The following is a 21,992-nucleotide window of genomic DNA, read 5'->3' as shown; positions in this document are numbered from 1 at the left end:
AGCAGAGAGAGAGAGCGAGACAGAGAGAGAGAGAGATACAGATACCATGGCGATGGTTGCTAGGAAACAGCAGGGACTCAGAACTGGAATGTAAGATGTCTTTACACTTCATTTATCAACTTCACATTCAATCACCCCCCACTGACCACACCCTTAACTCTAACCCCACCCACACAATGAACACACCCCTCACTGTAACCCCACCCATACTGACCACACACTGACCACACCCCTCACTATAACCCTGACCCCACACACTGACCACACCTTTAACTCTAACCCCACCCACCACACCCCTCACTATAACCCTGCCTACTGACCACACCCCTGTGTGTGTGTGTGTGTGTGTGTGTGTGTGTGTACATGCCTGTTTAATGAAGGATAGTGAGATCATATCCCATGATACGATGCCGTGATCCATCAGCTCCAGAAATGCAGTAAGTGTGAAGGCTAACATCTCACCAAAACTATAACACACACACACACACACACACACACACACACACACACACACACACACGCAAAACATATAATAAATCATTACACTGCACATTAGGAACACAGCGCGGGAAATGAAGACACCTGTAGCAGTGTACGTGTGAGCTGTGACTGCTGATGTGACTGAGCAGATATTTCAGCGTGGTACGTTATGATGGTGTGTTAGCATGAGTGTGTTAGCATGGTGTGCTAGCGTGTGTGTGACTCACTGCGTGCCGCTCTCCACCAGTCGTGCCAGTGTGTTCATTCCCTCGATGTTAATGAACTCAGTGGCGAAGGAGGGGTCGGCCGAGAGCTTGGCCAGTTCCTTCAGTGCCTCCAGACGAGCGTCGATGCTCAGAGACTGAATCCTGTCCAGGAGCTGACGAGCTGCTCGAGCCTAATCAACACAAACACACAAACAAACCGACACAAAAACAATAAATCACAATAAATTAAATCAATTCTCTCATCCAGAGTAAATAATCAGGTGTGTTATTACTATAATCACAGACTATGAATATTAAAATCCCTTGAATCCTTTAAATCCCAGATCATATCCCAATGTTCTAATATTCCTCACATCAGCAGGTTTAATATCAACCTGAGACGAGAAAGATAATAAATATTTTAGATTAAGATCAGATTTAGATTAGATGAAGTTTTGAGGGAAATTGTGAATATTTACGGGAGAGATGGCTAATCTCAGGATGCTGCCATTCTTGATGTCTCCACGGCTCTGAAATACACAAACATCTGTGTAAATCACTCTAATTACACACACTCTCTCCAAATCACGCGCATGTGTGTGTGTGCGAGTGTGTGCGTGTGTGTACGAGAGTGTGTGTGTGTGTGTGTGTGTGTGTGTGTGTGAGAGTGAGTGGGGGTGTGTGCATGCGTCCGTGTGTGTGTGCGTGTGTGTGTTACCTGTTCGGTGATATAAAGCTGAGCTCCATCAGCGTAGCGTAAAGCGAACTGCTCTGAACCGGACAGAGACCATCTGATAACACAATCCAATCAAACACAGTAAACGGTTGAAGACATCGTTACGGGTCCAAGCACGGGATTTTCATGCAGATGTGAATGTGGACTATTTTAGCACAGTTTGGCGTTTACATATTTAAAGTAAGTGGGTGGGGTTAATGATCCAATCACATGTAAACAGGAGTTAACAGTCACTAAGCTTGAAAAATGGGACTGTAGGGGGCGCTATAATGTCAAACTCAAGAATTATTTTTGTTATTGTAATTATTATGTTTCTTTCTCAATTAGACATAATTAACACCTTTGTACAAGTGCAAGAGGTAAGTTGATTATTGTCCTACAGCAGCATGTCCCTAAGTGTTTTATTCTTGTTATACCACAGTAATTTATCTGATCAATGATTCCTTTTTTTATTGGTTTAAGAACACATACACTTTAAGCTGAGTGCACACTGCACCATTTCAGCACAGATTTCGCATTGATTACTCGCTGAATGTTCCCGTGGCAACAGTTCACGTAGCATAAACGGTTCAGCAACATAATTTTCTTCTGCAAGCGATTGCTGAGCCGCCGATATTTTCAAACACGTTTGATTTTCTTTTTACGATGAAAAGCCAATGAGTCCGAGAGGAAATCAAATTTACCTTCTGTGATGCGCAGCACATTCCTGAATCTGGTTTATAATCCACCTGCTGATCATATAACAACACTTTCTCTCTCTATTCTCTCTCTCTTTATTCACTTTATTCTCCCTCTCTTTATTCTCTCTATTCTCTCTCTCTTTATTCTCTCTCTATTCTCTCTCTCTATTTTCTCTCTTTATTCTCTCTCTCTATTTTCTCTCTATTCTCTCTCTCTTTATTCTCTCTCTATTCTCTCTCTCTCTCTATTTTCTCTCTTTATTCTGTCTCTCTTTATTCTCTCTCTATTCTCTATTTTCTCTCTTTATTCTGTCTCTTTATTCTCTCTCTATTCTTTCTCTATTCTCTCTCTTTATTCTCTCTCTATTCTCTCTCTATTCTCTCTCTCTATTCTGTCTCTCTCTATTTTCTCTCTTTATTCTGTCTCTTTATTCTCTCTCTCTATATTTTCTCTATTCTCTCTCTTTATTCTCTATCTATTCTCTCTCTCTATTCTTTCTCTTTATTCTTTCTCTCTATACTCTCTCTTTATTCTCTCTCTCTATTCTCTCTCTTTATTTTCTCTCTCCACGTTAATAAGAGAAAAAACACAGAAGTCAGGGAACAGTGAAGAAGTATAAACTCCTCTGTGCTGAAGATGTGGAAAACTTAAAGTTACAGCTTCACCTCTGACTGTTACACAACGCTGACACTGGAGACTCTGTCCATGTTACATAAACACATTTCTCCTTCCTTCAGGAAAACGTCACTGTATCGAATGCATTAATATAAACCTGCGCTACTCTCAGAGCTGCTGTTATAGAGAACTAATCAACACCTTCTGACCAATCACAGTCCAGAACTGTGGCGTAATGTTAACCAATATCCTGCTGTTTCATTAATAAATGATGTATTCAGTCGTATTCACTCACCCATCACACACCTCTCTTACGATGGAGGAGAGTGGCTTTTTCTGCAAAACACACACACACACACACACACACACACACACACACACACAGACACACAGAGTGATGACAGAATTACAGAATAAATCATTAGTAATGAGAGGATGAGGAGATTATGCTGTTCTGACCTGGTCGATCTCAATGAGCTGTGCGTTTGCTCCGGGCCACTCGACGGCCACTTTCACGATGTCTGATGGTGGAGGCATCCTACACACACACACACTGCTGTATTTTACAGATTAGAGAGTAAACATGTAGTTTGGCTCCTCAGCTTTTTCCTGTTGTTGCATCATAGTTGATTTTCCTCTGTGTGTGTGTGTGTGTGAGAGTGTATGTGTGTGTGTGATATCAGGATTCTCAAATCTGTTAAAACTGCAGAAGGTGAAAGAGTGTGAGGAGGAAAAATGAACCACATCACTGACGTCACTTCCTGTGTGTTTAATTTGAAAAGTTTTCATCAGAATTATAAAATTTATTCTTTTTCTTCTTATTATTATTATTTTACAATTTATTTAAAAACTGAATGCAAAGGTAAGTGGATGAAGATGATATCCAGACTTCACATACAGTTTCTAACACAATGTAAATGTATAGAGAGAGAGAGAGAGAGAGAGAGAGAGAGAGAGAGTGTGTGTGTGTGTGGGCGTGTGTGTGTTCTAGATGACTCATGCATTAGAGAGACTAATGCAGTCTGTGCAGGACTTTATAACTCCGTGTGTGTGTGTGTGTGTGTGTGTGTGTGTGTGTGATGTGTGTGAGTGTGTTATGTGTTTGTGTGTGTGTGCGATGTATGTGTGTGTGTGTTTATTTGTGTGTGTGTGTGTGTGAGTGTGTGTGATGTGTGTGTGAGTGTGTGTGATGTGTGTTATGTGTGTGTGGTGTGTGTGTGTGACGTGTGTGTGTGATGTGTGTTTGTGTGGTGTGTGTGTGTGTGACGTGTGTTATGTGTGTGTGTGATGTGTGTGTGATGTGTGTGTGTGTGGTGTGTGTGTGTGATGTGTGTGTGCGTGTGTATGTGAGTGTGTGTGTGTGTTTTAATTGTAAAAACTGCACACTAACTCGTTCAGACAGAAACCTGATGCTGCGCGTGTGGAAGAAATAATGGAGGGATGAACGAAGGGGAAAAGGAAGTGTATGAAACAGAAAGAAAGAATGGAGAGATGGAGAGATGTTAGAGGAGGTGTAGATTCAGCCGCATCTCCAACACCAGCTGTCCTTCACACATCCACATCTGACCAATTATCAGGAAATAATCATTAAATCGGTGTTAAATGTGCAGTAACGCTCCTCTGCAGCTGTAACGCCACTGAAACACACACACACACACACCGATTTTTTTCGCGGTTCCGTTCCTTGTGTAACAGTAAACACACACACACAGAGATGAAGAGATGAAGAGATGATGGGGTGATGAGATGATGAGGTGCAATAAGGCGTTATGGAGGTGATGTGAGTACCTGTTTGAGTGAATCAGTGCGCTGTAACGCTGGGGATTCTCCTCTGATTCTCCTCCATACTCATCACATCCTCCTGCAGAGCCGAGGGTTGTCACATCCACCATAAGTCCTCCTGCATGACCCACAAAACCCACAAAACCCCACACATGCTCAAAAAATGTCTACCAGACTCATTTGCATATTAACAGAATCCTTAAGATCAACTGCATCAAAATAGGGTACATGACAGTCGCTAATGTCCCAAAAACTGCAATGAATTTCCTGTTTACACAACTGCACTATTTCACCATGTAGTATTAGCAAATTTATAGAAGGGGTGTATTTATTTATAATCGCACTATCCGGTGTCACCCAGCTGAGGATGGGTTCCCTTTTGAGTCCGGTTCCTCTCAAGCTTTCTTCCTCATATCGTCTCAGGGAGTTTTTCCTCAGCACCGTCGCCTCTGGCTGCTCAATAGGGATAAATTCATACATTTAAAATCTATATCCTGAGTTTATATATTTCTGTAAAGCTGCTCTGGGACAATGTCCACTGTTAAACACGCTATACAAATAAAACTGAACTGAATAAATAAATAAATAACGGAACTCATCCCGCTGTACCTGAGCTGATGCTGAATTTATTTATAAGTCCAAAATAAACCCAGTTACAGAACAATGATAAACTTCACAAAGTGAATATAATCTGAATTTTAAAGCACAGAAGCATAAATGTCTGATGAATCAGGTATGATATAAAATATATAATATACACTGTATGATGTATGCTGAGAAAGTGATTATTTCAGTCACAAACATTAAATATTTATCAACATTTCTTACAGTATAAATAAAAACTTCCTGATTTTATGAAGAAGTCTCCGCATGTCTCGATTGGCATCTCAAATCTAATTTAAAAAACGCAAACAAAACGCAACAACAACAAAATAAAAACAAGCAATAAAATAAAATATAATAAAATAAAACAGTATTTCTCAGTAGAATGTGCTTAAAAGCAGAGTGAAGGGTGATGTGGACAAACCTGGCAACCCTGCGGTCAGTAGGCGGGTCTTAACAGCTGCTTGTTTTCCTATTAGCTGCTCCAAGTGTCAATCACTTGGAGTGGAGGCGGAATTAAAGTAGCCGCTGGTACTGAGAGCAACAAATAATGATAATAATAATAATAATAATAATAATAATAATAATAATAATAATAATAAAAATGTTTGTTATGGCACATCTAAAGATGTATAATGTGAACACATTAAATATTAAAACAAATTAACATCAAATTGTAATATTTATACACATTATTAACACTATGTCTAAATCCAATGTTTCTTTTCAAATTAAATAAATAAATAAATGTAATTCATACTGAAACGGAGTCAGATTTAGACCTGATGTTTTATAGATCCCATTAAGAAATATTACATATAGGATCATGTCCAGTGTGTGTGTGTGTGTGTGTAAAGGAACATTAAAATATTTTATATGTGATAAAATACAGAATCCAGTCTTTATTCTTTAATATGATTTCATTTTCAACACTTTTATAAACATCTGGATATTTTTCAGACAGAAATGAAATGATAAATAAAGAGAAGGAATAAACACCACATTAACACTAAATCTCTGAACTGAACAACAAAAATATTTGTTTATATTCAGGAGGAAAAGTTTTTGCTTCTGCAACTTTACATGTGTAAAATATTAGAATAAGAGGAAAAGCTCGATATTTTACAGCAAACACAGTTTTAATACGTGCAGGAATTTAAATCATTAACATGAATTACACTTTCATCTGAATTTATTATCTTCAAACACACAAACAACAACCTGCATAACAATATTTATACAACATGATTTAAATAGGAGCATTCAAATACACACATCTCTAACACCTGTGTGTGTGTGTGTGTGAGAGAGAGAGATCGAGATGATACTCAGGTGTACAATACATCAGCATGAGGCAGCATGTACATGTGTGTGTGTGTGTGTGTGTGTGTGTGTGTGTGTGTGTGTGTGTGTGTGTGAGTGAGTGAGTGTGAGAGAGAAAGAAAATGACCACTGTCTGTCTTCATTATTCTGATTATAGGTCATGTTTGTGTCATTGCTATGGTAACACTAGTGCTAGCTAGCGACCTGTCATGCACCATTTATTACTCGCTAACTAGCATTAGTCATGTTAGCGCACTTTCTGCACTAAGAGCTAACGCTACACAATTTATTACGAGACAAATAAAAGTTGTCAAATTCTAGCATTTGGGACAGAGCCAAAATGGCCGACATTGTAGTATAACTTTTAATGGTGAATTGTACAGTTTGGGACAGAGCCACAATGGCGGCTGTAGTAGGAAAGTGCTGACTCATGGTGAGCTGTAGCGTTGTAGAGATGTGTGTGGTGATGATTTGGAGTGTGAGATCAGAACAGGAATAATGAGATGTTTATTTTTCCTCCAGTTCACATTTACACGCTTAAACCAGCTGTTCTACCAGTTAGCGTTGTCCCACCCCTCCTCGTCAGCTTTAGGGCTCTTCTTGTTCTTGTTGTCTCCGCCGTTCTCCCAGTGGTTCTCCCAGTTCTCCCAGTTGTCCCCGGTGCTGTGTTTGTTGTCGGAGCCCCAGTTCTCCCAGCTGTCCGAGCTCTTCTTCCCGCCTGAGTTCTCCACGTGGGTCCAGCTCTCACTGCTCGGGGACTTTTTGGTCTTGTTGTTAGCTTCAGCTCCGAACGAATCCCAGAACCCGCGATCGACGCCGTCGCTGTTCTGATATCCGGCGGCGCTGCTGTCATAAACATCGCCCTCTGCAGGACTGGAGGAGTCACTCAACACATTAATCACCACATTATATTAAACACTTACAACTTTATCACTAACTTTTAGTTTCTCTGTTTACTTTTATTCAATAAAATTAAATTCTTTATATTTATAGATATTTATTCATCACATCTAAATTAAACATTTATTACTATCATTTCAATGTATTCATTTTAAAAATATTAATACACAATAATTACAATGTAGTAAAATTCTAAAACTGCACTGAAAGACAAATAATTTTATATTTTAACAACATTTTTCAAAAATGTTGAGTTTAATCTTTTTTAAATGTAGATAAATTTAATACATATTATTTAAAAAATTAATGAATTTGGAATTATTAAAAGAATTAATTGCATATTTTAGTAAAATTCTTGGGTTAAATAAATAAATTGTATGTAATTTCTTTTCTGATTTTTTTCATTTCTTTTTTTACTATTTTGTCTTTTTTATTTTCTTAAATAAATCTTTAACTCTTCACAAAAAAGTTATTTAAAGAACTTTAATAGAAAATTTCATTACATTTTGATGAATAATATAAATAACGATGTAGGTGTTTTCTCTCAGTGTGACTGATTCTCCTGTATAAACTTTACTGAATCAATTATAATGAAATTAAAATAAAATAATAAATTACCCATCAGCAGCATCAGCTGGTTTTCCACTGAAGAATGAGCTCATGTCCTTCCAACCTTTCGCCCCAGCATCCTGAACCTGAAGCACACACACAGACACACACACACACACACACACACACACACACACACTTAATAACTCACCAATAAAAGCATAAGCATGTGGTTTAAACACGGCTGAAACACTGAACAGGATGTAATGTGCTCATTAACTCACCGTCAGAAACACAACATCCGCAGCACAAAGAAATAAAAACACAAACATTATTACTGAAATATTCATAAAAATCAGCCACGCCCTCTTCCTCTGAGACATCAGGATTTAATCCAGTTGTTAGTTTGTTATTAATGAAGCGCTGCACTAACCAGCTCTCGTCTACTTCCCCTAAACACTCTCAGGTGTAACTGCAGGAAAGTGTTGCTAATCAGATGCTAACTAGCTTGTTTGCTATTCAGCTAGCATATTGGAGCTTAAAGCTCGAAAAGGAGATGACATCAGTGCCGCACTGCATCGTGGTTAAATTCTGCAGTATTGCATTGTGGGTAAATGCTGGTCCTGCTGTCTGCAGTGATGTCAACTTAAAGGACTTCAATTAAGGTATTAAAATCCCCTCGCTCAATCAAAGGGGAAGTGAAAGAGTGCGCGCTGCAGGATTGAGCTCTATGTATCCCATAATTCTCTGCTCAGAGGAAGTGGGCATGGCTCTGTAGCTCATACCTTGGAGGCAATGTCATTGAAGCTGACGGTGACTTCATCAAACAACTTTCCATCTTTAACCTAAATGAGTCACACACACACACATGTCGTTCACTCAGCTCCGCCTCACCACATTTACATATGCAAATAAGTGGTACATCCTGTTCCATCACATTTCATTACTTTAATCATAATTCATCATAAATGTGTCTGAATATTGAACTGGATTCTTGTGTGATTAGAGTTTCTAAATCTAAATCCCATGCCGCTGTCAATCACCAAACCATCACAAGATGACACCTGATCTGAAACTTATTTAAATGTTTATATGCAAATAAGCACTAACTGTGGATCTGAATAATTCATTATTTGAATGACTGGTTTATATATGTATATTGATTCCTGAATCACACTCAATGAATCACTGAATTAATCGTTAAAATGGATCACTGAATAAGTTGTTAAATGAATCACTGAGTCAATCATTAAATGAATCACTGAATCAATTGTTAAATGAATCACTGAATCATCTGTTAAATGAATCACTGAATTATTTGTTAAATGGATCACTAAATCAGTTGTTAAATGAATCACTGAATCAGTTAGATCCCACTACCGAATGAGTCGGTATGCGAGTATGAGTCATTAATTACCTTCTCCTGAGTGGGTTTGATAACACTTTCGTTTAAAGTTTGGCCTAATGCAGCTGCCTAGCAAGAGGGAAGAATACGTGTGAAAATAACGTGAATATTCTGACAGAAGAAATGATTCAGTGACACACACACACACACACACACGCACACACATACACACAGACACACGCGCACAGACACACGCGCACGCACGCACACACACAGCAGAAGCACGGTGAAGTGTGTTCATGTGCTACAGATGGAGATTAAACCGACATGTTTTTATTTTTTTGCCTTTTTTCATGTTGGTCTCGATTTGAAACATGACTGAGCCAAATTTCCCACAATCCCCTGCATATGAGTCAGCTCTTAACTATATATCAGTGTGCACTTCACCAAGGGCAAGTGGACAAGGGTGCATTAAAAACAATAATGAAACAACCATTAGGTTCACTAAATCACTAAAGCTGAAAAACAAATAGTTCATGTAATGATATAAAGCACAAAACCTCCCTAATTACACCAATTAATTCATTAAAGCTGCAGTATGGAACGTTTTTTGGTTAACAATGAACAGAACTCAATTATTCAGCTTCATAAACAAGCCCAAAATTATTATATCCTGAGACGGCCTCAATGTAAACAGACTTAATAAATGAGCCTGTAACATATTAAACTGAAACCACTCGCAGCTTGAAAAGCAAAAACGGAACTAATATTAGTTATATTATAATTACTATTAGTATATATGAATATCCTATGCTTGTTTTTTGGTATAAGTTGTAGTAATTGTGAGAGAGTGAAATAACTACAGCACTGTGATTGTTGTGAGGCTGTGAGCAGACAGTGTCAGTGATTTGGGGAAAATAGCGACCATAAATGTAAAAAAAAAAAAAACAGATTTTGCTAACAAACAACCATATTTATTAAAACAAGCCCAAAAAAACTGTGACCCACGACCCGTGATTGTTTTCAGACAAAAAGAAGCCCAAAGCCTACCCCCCCACAAAAGACTCCAAAAGTAACTTGCAATTGTACGTTTCAAACAGAGATGGCGATAGAGAGGAAAAGTTCAGTACTGCAGCTTTAACTAATTAAATAATTAATAAAGTTTTCAAATTAAAACATTCAGTTTGTTATCGTAAACTCCACCTGACACTCCTGATTAATTTTCACGTACATTAATTTCTTAAATAAATGTTTATCCATCTGCTTAGGACGCATTTGATTGGCCAAGCAAAACAAACAAACAAAAACAAACAGAGACAGTGTGATTACAACATTATGCTCATGTTCATGGACACACAGTGAAGCAGCCAAACAACACGATACTAACATCCAACCATCAACAACTAATGATACAAACAAACAAATAAATAAATAAACAAATAGATAAATAAATAAAGGCTGGGTAACGAGAGGCGGTCATGCAGCAGCGGCAGTTTACCGGCTCAGGTGGCGGTTTATAACCTCTTAACTTTAATCCACAGAGAGAGCAGCAGGAAGTGATGTAACGCAACAGGAATTAACTTTCATTAATAAAATTAATCACACACACACACACAAACACACTGATAATAAACTCATTAAACATTACAGTTAATCACTGAGGTGTTAATCAGACTGTACTGTAAAAGCTCAGATAAGGACCCTAAGACACATGCAGCCTACCTAGGGGCCCTCCTCCTGAGTGCCCTTCAGTGGGACATCATTATTAACACTTAACATTTTATAATAATAACACTGTGTGTGCTGAATATCGAGATATAATTATCAACACACGTCCAACTAAATCTAGAAACTTTTATACGCACCATATTTTAGAGTTTAATTTCTGTTTAAGTTTCATTTTGAAAATAATTAATAGTAATAATAATAATTATAATAATAAATTAAAGATAACTGAGCATTTAATTCTTATTTCAATTTGATGTCTATGAGACGATAAACAGTGGATTTAGAGTGCACCTACACCTCACATGTTTATTATTAACATTACACCTGTGAGAGGTGACGCTCCTCACATTATATAATTTAGTATAAGAATAAATTACATGCTGTAAGAATATGATCAATAAATATATATCATTTAAAGAGACAGAGTGTGTAAACGTGTGTGTTAGTGTGTGTTAGTGTGATACACACCTTTAGAGACGCCTGACTGGCCAGTTTCGCTGTCTGTTACAGGAGAGAAGGAAAAAAACTCTTTTTAATTAAGATTCCTCCAAAAGCTCCAAATATAATAATCTGATTTATTTACAGGCCGTGTAACATAAAACTCTAAACACTTTTACTGTTTAATATCCATCCAGTCGCTTCATACAAATAAACTTAACTTCAGAAAAATGTATAAATGTTTCATCATAACATTACAACCCAGTTAATCCCATATAGTCATATACTAATACAGCTGTGTGTGTGTGTATGTATGTGTGTGTGTGTGTGTGTGTGTGTGTGTGAGAATGTGTGTGGGTGTATGTGTATGAGTGTATGTGTGTGTGTGTATGAATGTGTGTGGGTGTATGTGTATGAGTGTGTGTGTGTGTGAGTGTGTATGTGTGTGTGTGTGTGTGTGAGAATGTGTGTGGGTGTATGTGTATGAGTGTGTGTGTGAATGTGTGTGGGTGTATGTGTATGAGTGTGTGTGTGTGTGCGCGTCATTCTTTATATTTCTTTTAGATAATTGTAGATGTAAATGTTATTATTAATGAATAATTTTGTTTGTTTATGATATTTAAATATTCTTACGTTATCTTTTGCAGCTGCTGCGAATTTACTGGCTCCAACTGTGAAACTGCTCCAGCCCTAAGACACACACACACACACACACACACACACACACACACACACGTGTTAGTACAGATGCTGCTGCTGAGAGACAGAGGGAAAGTGAGATTAGTGCTGTGTGTAAATCAGTACTGAGTAAATGGAGGACATGGCGTTATTGATGAAGTCCTCGTCCTTTTTCGGAGGATTCGGCGTGTTCCCAAATCCCACGTAACGATTCTCCTGAGCCCCGCCTCCTCCGCTGTCCAATCAGAAACACTGACATCACTAAATTAATACTATAAATACTAAAACGTTTCATCAGTAAGGCTCTGTGAGGTGATTATTCCTCTAAAACATAAATGATTTAATAATTAATTTACTCTCATTAACACCAATTAACTCATTAATGAATGAATGAAGGTGCTGATTTGTAGCCCTGATGGAACAAACATAATTAATGCAGCTGTGTGATGAGTCAGTGATTTAATAGCAATAATTATTACATGCATTAATAAAGACTATTCTTCATTAATAATAAGTTAATAAACACTGTATATAACAACGTTATTAAGAGGAAAGTTAAAGAAAAACTGACCCTTGGTAAGAGTTCACGTCGTCACTGAGCCAGTCCTCAAACGCTTTATCAGAGTGTGAGGACGTATGAGCCGAACCTGCTGCACTGCTGTAACACACACACACACACACACACACACACACACACACACTATAAAACACAGCTATGGAGCATTAATGAGGTTCAGTAAACAAATAGCAGAGATGAACACGACTCTGGGGGCCTGTACCATGAAGCAGGTTTAGGTGGCTCTACAGGTGAGTTTGTAGGTACTTTGTGCTGACCCTGGGTTTTAGGTACCATGAAATGCCATAGTAACTTACGCTCCAGGGCAGGCTCTGTTCTGAGTAAGAGAACTCAAACCCTTGGACCAATCAGCTGTGAGCAAAATGACGTATAAGTGACGCAACTAATTCAGCTCGGTGTCTGTTGCAGTGGCTTCACCGTTTCTTCGTGATCCTGTGCACTTCTCAGTGCAAACTGAACTTCACAGAGAAAGAGTTTTTAGGGATAAACAAAATCCCCTGGATATCCCTGATACTTACCTCCATGAAAAATATAGATTTTCCGCAGAATCTCGTATCTTTGTGAACTTCTCGAGCCGCATGTTAAAAATCTGACACTCCGAAGCTCTTCCTGTAGCGCAGACAGTACCTGCTGCTGTGCAGTTCTTTGAGATTGGTACATATTTGCATGTGGTGGCATTAATTCAGACCTAATATATTTTCACAAATTGATCTTTATTTTTGAAATATTTAATAAAAACTGTTTATACTTGTATTAAATGAAGTGACATGAAAGATGTCGGGTTATAAGTGTTCAATCCGTTTATTCTGACTGTGAGCCTGTAAAAGTAAAATGATACATTTACACACTCAGTAAAGTTCTTTGGCGGTCGAGACGCTGCTGCTGTTTGTGGTTAGTGTAGATTTAAATTCCTCATATTTCCCCATAATCATTTCCTACTCTTTAACAGGAGGTATACACACCTGCTTTTCCCCGTGTTGAACGCTATTGGCTGTTCGGTGTGCATGCACTCGTGGACTAATCCGAATTTAAGGACCAAGGCCTGAGTTTACTGAGAAAGCTGATCACCGGCGTCATGGTAACAATAACTAATCCCGTAACCCTGAGTTTGTTCAACTAGCTTCATGGTACAGGCTGCTGGTCTTTTTATTGGTATTTAACGAGACAGTATGTGATGTTACGTTCAGTGGAAAATAAAACTCAACTTTAAACCCTCGCATTCTGAATTCCACATAATTACAGAAGCATTTACCCACAGCCTGGAAGGAGGAGACAAAACATAAACAAGAAACACTAAAAGCAGGGGTCGTCCCTCTCTTCGTTAGGTCTCGTTAGCACTCGGTTATAGAGCATCACCACGAGGATCAGGAGAGCAGCGTGAGGCCCCTGGTTAAAGTTTCGTCTACACCAACACTAACACTAACACTGTACAACAGTCAATATTAGGGCTGGGTAAAAATGATCGATTCTCTGATTTTAATCGATCTTCAATTTAACAAAACAATATCGATTCTTAATGCTTTACTTGAGAGGATGTGATTTTTATCTGTAGTTCACCTCTCGTCCTGATGATGTCGCCATCAATTTTGAAAACGATTTTATTTCCTAAATGTTTCAAGTTGTTAATGAATGTCACTGTTACACATTTACAGTGTTTTTATATATTTACAGTAATGTGCAGTTTGTGTTTACCTTGTGTGTATTGTATGCACAGATTTATGATTTCTTGTTACAATGTTTGTTACTCAAAGTAAAAAGTAATTAAAGATAATTGTGTGTTTTATTGTTAATGTAAATGTGTATTTCAGTAATATAGATATGTAGGAAGGTTTCAGTTACCAGCATTTATTTTAAAATATGTCTGCAAAACTAACATTTTAAATGAAATATTGATAACTAATGTAACCAAATAAATAAGAATCGAGTTGAATCGCCACATTGGTCACAATACCCAGCACTAGTCAGTATTACTTAGGAAAACAGAGTGAATATTCTGTGACTTCACCAATAATTATAAAGAGCGTGTGTGAGTAAGAGTGTGTGTGTGTGTTTGTGTGTGTGTGTCCGTGCGTGTGTGTGTCTGTGCGTGTGTGTGTATATGTGTGTACACTCACCGGTGTGATGATGACAGAGCGGTCTTGGGCTGATGAGGAGTCCAGTTTTTAGCAGGAGAGTTTTCAATTGTCCACTCTTTACCTTCTGCCTCAGTGGCCACCTATCACACACACACACACACAAACACACACACACACACACACACACGCACACATGAACACACACGCACACAGCGTAACAAATGTAACATCACACACATACCAATACTTCTGATTTCAGTCATGCATTATGATATTATAATGACATTTTTTAAGAGTGTGAGTGTGTGTGTGTAAGAGTGTGTGAGTAAGAGTGTGAGAGTGTGTGTGTGTGTAAGAGTGTGTGAGTAAGAGTGTGAGTGTGTGTGTGTGTGAGAGAGAGAGAGAGTGTGTGTGAGTAAGAGTGTGTGTGTATATAAGAGTGTCTGAGTGTGTGTGAGAGTGTGTGTGAGAGTGTGTGTGTGAGAGAGAGTCTCACTTTGTCCCTGAACAGTGCTGCAGCTCGGCTGTTGTATTTCTCCTGTAAGCTCCAGTTGGGGTTGAAATCCTCCTGCAGCTCCAGAAACAGACGGAACTTCTGGTTTCCTCCAGCCTTCATCTTCTCCAGCTCCACATCCTTCCACTTATCCATCGACACCGAGCGCACAAAGCTACAGTAACCACACCCACATGAAGAAAGAGTTCAATCACCTGTCTCTCTCACTCTGTCTCTCTCTCTGTCACCTGGTCGATCTGTCTCACTGTCTCAGCCTGTGTCCTTCTTTCTGTGTCACCTGGTCAATCTGTCTCACTGTCTCAGCCTGTCTCTCTCTCTGTGTCACCTGGTCGATCTGTCTCACTGTCTCAGCCTGTCTCTCTCTTTGTGTCACCTGATCAATCTGTCTCACTGTCTCAGCCTGTGTCTCTGTGTCACCTGGTGGATCTGTCTCACTGTCTCAGCCTGTGTCTCTTTTTCTGTGTCACCTGGTCAATCTGTCTCACTGTCTCAGCCTGTCTCTCTCTCTGTGTCACCTGGTCGATCTGTCTCACTGTCTCAGCCTGTCTCTCTCTTTGTGTCACCTGGTCAATCTGTCTCACTCTCTGTGTCACCTGATCGATCTGTCTCACTGTCTCAGCCTGTCTCTCTCTCTGTGTCACCTGGTCGATCTGTCTCACCGTCTCAGCCTGCGTCTCTCTCTGTCTGTGTCACCTGGTCAATCTGTCTCACTGTCTCAGCCTGTCTCTCTCTCTGTGTCAACTGGTCGATCTGTCTCACCCTGTCTCTCTCTTTGTGTCACCTGGTCGATCTGTCTCTCTTTCTGTGTCACCTGGCCGATCTGTCTCACTGTCTCAGCCTGTCTCTCTCTCTATAATAGCTGAGTGACTGACCTGAGGTGAACTCCGAGTCCTCTGTGTTTTCCGGAACATTCCAGACAGATCCATATTCCGTACGTCACACTGACCCACTGAGGGTTAAACGCCCCACACTCAAAACACACCTGGAACGAACACATACACACACAGTGTATAACAAAGATGATGTCACTAAAGTATCATTTTAACGTCTATTGCTTAGTAATGTTTACAGACATAAAGCACTGTGAACTGTTAATCCATACTCTCCCTGTAACTACACAGAACTCTCTCCATTCTCTCCGTGTAACTACACAGAACTCTCTCCATACTCTCGCTGTAACTACACAGAAGTCTCCCTGTAACTACACAGAACTCTCTCCATTCTCTCCCTGTAACTACACAGAACTCTCTCCATACTCTCGGTGTAACTACACAGAACTCTCTCCATACTCTCGGTGTAACTACACAGAACTCTCTCCATACTCTCGGTGTAACTACACAGAACTCTCTCCATACTCTCGCTGTAACTACACAGAGCTCTCTCCATACTCTCGCTGTAACTACACAGAACTCTCTCCATACTCTCGCTGTACCTACACAGAACTCTCTCCATACTCTCGCTGTACCTACACAGAACTCTCTCCATACTCTCGCTGTACCTACACAGAACTCTCTTCATACTCTCGCTGTACCTACACAGAACTCTCTCCATACTCTCGCTGTACCTACACAGAACTCTCTCCATACTCTCGCTGTAACTACACAGAACTCTCTCCATACTCTCGCTGTAACTACACAGAACTCTCTCCATACTCTCGCTGTACCTACACAGAACTCTCTCCATACTCTCGCTGTAACTACACAGAACTCTCTCCATACTCTCGCTGTAACTACACAGAACTCTCTCCATACTCTCGCTGTACCTACACAGAACTCTCTCCATACTCTCGCTGTAACTACACAGAACTCTCTCCATACTCTCGCTGTAACTACACAGAACTCTCTCCATACTTTCGCTGTACTTACACAGAACTCTCTCCATACTCTCGCTGTAACTACACAGAACTCTCTCCATACTCTCGCTGTAACTACACAGAACTCTCTCCATACTCTCGCTGTAAATACACAGAACTCTCTCCATACTCTCGCTGTACCTACACAGAACTCTCTCCATACTCTCACTGTAACTACACAGAAGTCTCGCTGTACCTACACAGAACTCTCGCTGTACTCTCGCTGTAACTACACAGAACTCTATCCATACTCTCGCTGTAACTACACAGAACTCTCGCTGTACTCACGCTGTAACTACACAGAACTCTCTCCATACTCTCGCTGTAACTACACAGAAGTCTAGCTGTACCTACACAGAACTCTCTCCATACTCTCGCTGTAACTACACAGAAGGCTAGCTGTAACTACACAGAACTCTCTCCATACTCTCGCTGTAACTACACAGAACTCTCTCCATACTCTCGCTGTAACTACACAGAAGTCTAGCTGTACCTACACAGAACTCTCTCCATACTCTCACTGTAACTACACAGAAGTCTAGCTGTAACTACACAGAACTCTCTCCATACTCTCGCTGTAACTACACAGAACTCTCTCCATACTCTCGCTGTAACTACACAGAAATCTTGCTGTAACTACACAGAAGTCTCACTGTACCTACACAGAACTCTCGCTGTAACTACACAGAAATCTCGCTGTAACTACACAGAACTCTCACTGTACCTACACAGAACTCTCATCATACTCTCGCTGTAACTGTGTGATGATGATAAAAAAAATTTATATTAAGGTATGTGAAGTGAATTAATACACACATTATTTCCATCATCGGTCCTGACTTCCTTCAGAACACGTCGGGTTCGAGGACTCGCCATCTGTACATAAACACATAAACATGTCAATTTAAAAATAACTTAATAAACTACTACAACAAATACTAATACTACTACTAATAAAAGTAAAGTCTTATAAATATGAGTGAATGTGAAAGTTTGCCTGTCCTGAGGAATAATTTCACAGTAATATGATTTATTTAAATATAAATATCAGAAGTTTATATGACAGTTATACGGTGAATATAACACACCTGACCAAAGTGTTGACTAAAAGTAAGTATAAATTCTCTGCAGTGTAAATAACTAAAGAATGAATTCTGTATTTAATTACAGTAATTTCTTCAGCTCAACACTGAATGTGAATAAATCACCTAAAAAAGGTTAAACTCAGTTTAAAATACACAAAATTCTCATAAATACATTAAATATACATGAAGGTTTTAACATTTATTGCATTTCTTCTTCACACAATCACAGGAAACCGTAGAAAAGCTTCAACAGCGTTTCTGAAACCTGATAATAAACCTGAGAACACACCTCACTCCGATTAAAGATTAAAGATGGAGTTTAATAATAAACAATACAGCAGAATAAATGTAATAAAGTTGAGTCGCGCGCACCTGATCAGTGAAGAAGCCCCGGACTGAGGGTGAGGAGGAGGAGGATGATGATAGTGTAGCTGCTGGATCTGAGAGAAACAGCTGATTTAAAGACTATTCTATAAAAATAATTCCGCTTTATCGCTTATTGTCCATCCACACACAGCTTGTGTATAACCCTGTGTCTTTACATTAAAGCGCTACGACGTCATCAAGTCTCTAACGTATAGATCTGTGGGGTTTTTTGCTTTGCTGCGTTGGCAGTAGAAAACCCGTGCGTGACGTCACACCGGTAGCGGAAGTGAATTCCTTTCATTCATTTCAGTCGTGGGCTGTTTGTTTTCACTTCCGGTTTACATACTGTATCTCTATTTTTGACTACGGTTTTTATTTTTCAACTACCTTGAAAAAAATAAAAATAAATTATATATACTACATCTCCCACAAACGTCCGCGCTCCTGCCTAACTAGCAAACCTTCATTGATCTGAGTGTGGCTATCTTCGCTAAAATAAAAACATTTAAAAAGCAAGCTAACATGTCTGTATTGACCATGGTTATAATTAGGTAATTATGGAGATTTTCTTTACTTGAATCTACGCTGAAAAAAAGTGACTTTTGCGTCCAGTAGTTAGCTAGCTATCATAATTTCAATCGGCTGCAAACTAGCTAGCTTGTAGAATACCCGGATAAAAAAATCTCTTGATTGGTTAAGACGACCCTCGCGTCGTGAGCTTGTACATAATTATTTTTTTAATGTTATATATATGTAAACATTTAATGCATCTAATATGCCGTTATATCACAGAGGGTAAACCAGAAACACTCATGAAACGAATCTAAATTTTATTAACGAAGCCGGTTCATTCACGAATTTACTTCCGGTATGATGCAACGCCATAGTTAATGACGTCGCTCACTTGGCTTCCGGAGAGCAGTGAAGACCTGAGAGCTGAGCTACAGGAAGGCTGTGACCTGCACTCGTGAGCGGATTATACCTGCTTATAACGTGTTAATAACACAGATTTACATTTAATTTGTTTATCTGATTTCATGTAAGTAACAGAGAGCTTATCCTAATGCTATTAGAGATTGCTCTCCTTCTCCTTCTTATAAAAATAATATTAATAATATTAATAATAATAATAATAATTGATTTCTGTGTTTATGATTTGGACTAAAGGTTATTTGTGTTAAAGGTCAGATTATAATAGATGTGAAAGTGACAGTAAGGCTGATGTTCGCAGTAAAATGTCTGAAAGTGGCAGCTGTTTCATGTCAGTTTTCTCACTAACTGGATTATTTCCTGTTTTCTCTAGTTGATTGGATAATGAGCTCGAACAGTAGCTGGTCTGCAGATGAGGATCAGTCCTCGAAGTTAATGAGGAAGGCTAAAGAGTCTCCGTTTGTCCCTATAGGTGAATTACACGCACCTGCTGCTCTCATGACATTTTAATAATGTAGTATTTCAAATCAGAATGGAAATAATATTTACAGTGATACGTGTGAAATCCCCAGGATAACGTCAACACCGCTGTCTGTATCAGTACTTTCATTACTCAGCAGTGTTTCAGAGTTTTGTAGTAAATCTCAGATGTACTGATGTTTCTTCTCCACATGAAAGGTTTCTTCATGTCACAGGGATTATTGCAGTGTGAATTAAATCTGCAGCTCTAAAAGTTAATGTTCATGGTTTTATTGTAGAATATAATGTTTACTGAGACTCTGCCCACTCTCCTGTTTGCTCACGTAAAGATTAGTGCTGAATATGTCTTTATCACAGTATTATAACTATCATTAATATTGTGTGTGTGTGTGTGTGTGTTTAGGAATGGCGGGCTTCCTCGGAGTCGTAGCGTACGGATTGTACAGGCTGAAATCTCGTGGTGACACGAAAATGTCTGTCCATCTGATCCACATGCGGGTCAGGGCTCAGGGCTTTGTGGTTGGCGCCATGACACTTGGTGAGAATAAAAACTTTCAGCTCATCCTAAGAGTTTTTCCTCGTCCAGAGTCACTGTGGTCTGGAGTCTATCCCCGGAACACCAAGTGCGATTATAATATCCGTATATTATAATCTTTTTTTATATTTTTAAAATATTTTTCTGTGTTTTTTATATTTTTTTATATTTTTTATATATATTATATATAATGTAATATAATATATTATAATATCCGTATTTCTTCATAGAATTACAGCTCTAATATGCCTGAATAAAATTAAAGCGTGTTAATGAATTATACAGAGTAAAATAACGACAAACAACAAGTGTGTGTTACTGATGTGTGCGCATCAAATCCCCTTCAAGTGCACTACAAACAGGAAGAAAGCTATTTCAGTCGTTTGACCTTGCTGTGACCTTGCCCCTGTTTGAACACTCATGTCACAGATTCAGCTCTGAGTAAAGTGACATCTGATTGGTTGGCCAGTGAATAGCAGGGAATTATGGGTAAATATAAATACTGTGTTTAGAGAGAGATGCAGTGAGATGTGATATATATGTATATTAAATCTGTTTAGAGGACACACTGCAAACTTAACAAGTCTCTCCAACATCACTTCACTGCTCTCACTTTCACTTTTATACTAAAGCAGTCTGCACAGAGTGATGCTGGTGGGCGTGTCCCAGTGCCTGAATGATATTGACTGGCTGTAACACAGGTGTGTGTTATGTTGCAGGTGTGATGTACTCGATGTATAAGGAATATCTGGCTCCTGATGAGTGAACCTGCAGCACTGCTCCACATCTGCACTGAATTTATTCCAGCTGTTTATTTATTCACTTTATTTACACACAAATAAACACTAAGGAATAAACTGTAGTTTAATTTTAACACAAAGTTCCTATTAATCATCACAGATATATATAAAATTTTAGATAGAATTCTCACCAGATTCATTCATGGAGCTGTAGGACTTCAGCTTAAAGCCAGCTCCAGAAGTATTGGCACCCTGGGTAAAGATGGGTGAAAATGTCTGTGGTTTTCTTCAATAAGGCTTTTTTAAATTTTTATTTTACAATAAATATAAATTTACTTGAATTAAAGGCAAGCTCATATTTCAGTGTGAGATCATCAGACAGTAAAATAAACATTCTTTGACGTGTTAATGTAGTGTAAAGTGTACTGGTCACAGCTCTGATTATTACACACTGAGTTAAAGTGATTTAAAGTTTTTGAAACTTGAGGATCTGCACTTCTGATTAATTTTTTTATGGAGATGAGAAATGTTTTATTGTAGAATTTTAAGTTGCACTACTTTTTTTTGTAAGGGTTTTTTTCTGAGCTTATATAGTATATAATAAAATATTTTTGCCATCTCATATCAACATTATCTTGTGAAAACTTCATCAGAGAATTAATTAAAAAAATTACACAATTATTTATGACATTTTAATGAATACATTTTAAAGGAGCAGCTGATTGTTTATTTTTAATTGTATTTTATTTTATTTCAGAGTTGTGAATGTGATGA

The 21,992-nt window shown here is 38.6% G+C and overlaps 3 protein-coding genes across 7 annotated transcripts in view; 1 reads left to right on the top strand and 2 right to left on the bottom strand.

The window, feature by feature from the left end:
- elmo2 (engulfment and cell motility 2) overlaps positions 1–4,576 on the bottom strand; it is a 14,872-nt gene extending 10,296 nt beyond the window's left edge. Inside the window, exons 1-7 of one of the 2 annotated variants that reach the window (XM_053653431.1) lie at positions 4,507–4,576; positions 3,178–3,256; positions 3,014–3,054; positions 1,405–1,477; positions 1,166–1,216; positions 708–877; positions 368–467 (exon numbers count right to left, since the gene is read on the bottom strand). In XM_053653431.1, the coding sequence (XP_053509406.1) occupies positions 368–467; positions 708–877; positions 1,166–1,216; positions 1,405–1,477; positions 3,014–3,054; positions 3,178–3,255 (513 nt within the window). In that variant the 5' untranslated portion in view covers position 3,256; positions 4,507–4,576. Of the gene's footprint in view, positions 1–367; positions 468–707; positions 878–1,165; positions 1,217–1,404; positions 1,478–3,013; positions 3,055–3,177; positions 4,000–4,506 lie in introns of those variants that run through there. The other variant, XM_053653434.1, reaches the window with a different exon arrangement.
- Positions 4,577–5,985: 1,409 nt separating this feature from the next.
- Positions 5,986–18,827, bottom strand: arfgap1 (ADP-ribosylation factor GTPase activating protein 1). Of its 4 annotated transcripts, XM_053652723.1 has the most exons (13): positions 18,540–18,827; positions 17,899–17,958; positions 16,103–16,212; positions 15,213–15,384; positions 14,756–14,856; positions 12,636–12,722; positions 12,191–12,299; positions 12,020–12,076; positions 11,417–11,449; positions 9,293–9,349; positions 8,661–8,720; positions 7,945–8,021; positions 5,986–7,299 (listed from the first exon to the last, which is right to left on the bottom strand). In XM_053652723.1, exons 2-13 carry the CDS (start codon positions 17,956–17,958, stop codon positions 6,978–6,980), a joined length of 1,245 nt encoding a protein of 414 aa, XP_053508698.1. In that variant the 5' UTR covers positions 18,540–18,827; the 3' UTR covers positions 5,986–6,977. The 4 variants fall into 4 exon arrangements, with proteins under 4 accessions (XP_053508698.1, XP_053508699.1, XP_053508701.1 ...); XM_053652724.1 differs by lacking the exon at positions 9,293–9,349; XM_053652726.1 differs by lacking the exons at positions 17,899–17,958; positions 18,540–18,827 and adding an exon at positions 16,634–16,743.
- Positions 18,828–19,407: 580 nt separating this feature from the next.
- Positions 19,408–21,899, top strand: LOC128624890 (HIG1 domain family member 1C). The gene is made up of 4 exons (XM_053652727.1): positions 19,408–19,572; positions 19,837–19,935; positions 20,347–20,481; positions 21,198–21,899. Exons 2-4 carry the CDS (start codon positions 19,848–19,850, stop codon positions 21,242–21,244), a joined length of 270 nt encoding a protein of 89 aa, XP_053508702.1. The 5' UTR covers positions 19,408–19,572; positions 19,837–19,847; the 3' UTR covers positions 21,245–21,899.
- Positions 21,900–21,992: the final 93 nt, after the last annotated feature.

The sequence above is a fragment of the Ictalurus furcatus genome, chromosome 21 (assembly GCF_023375685.1).
Source record: "Ictalurus furcatus strain D&B chromosome 21, Billie_1.0, whole genome shotgun sequence".
In the NCBI taxonomy this organism is placed as follows: domain Eukaryota; kingdom Metazoa; phylum Chordata; class Actinopteri; order Siluriformes; family Ictaluridae; genus Ictalurus; species Ictalurus furcatus.
Note: the sequence above shows the minus strand (reverse complement) of the source record. Positions and strands in the feature narration are given on the sequence as shown.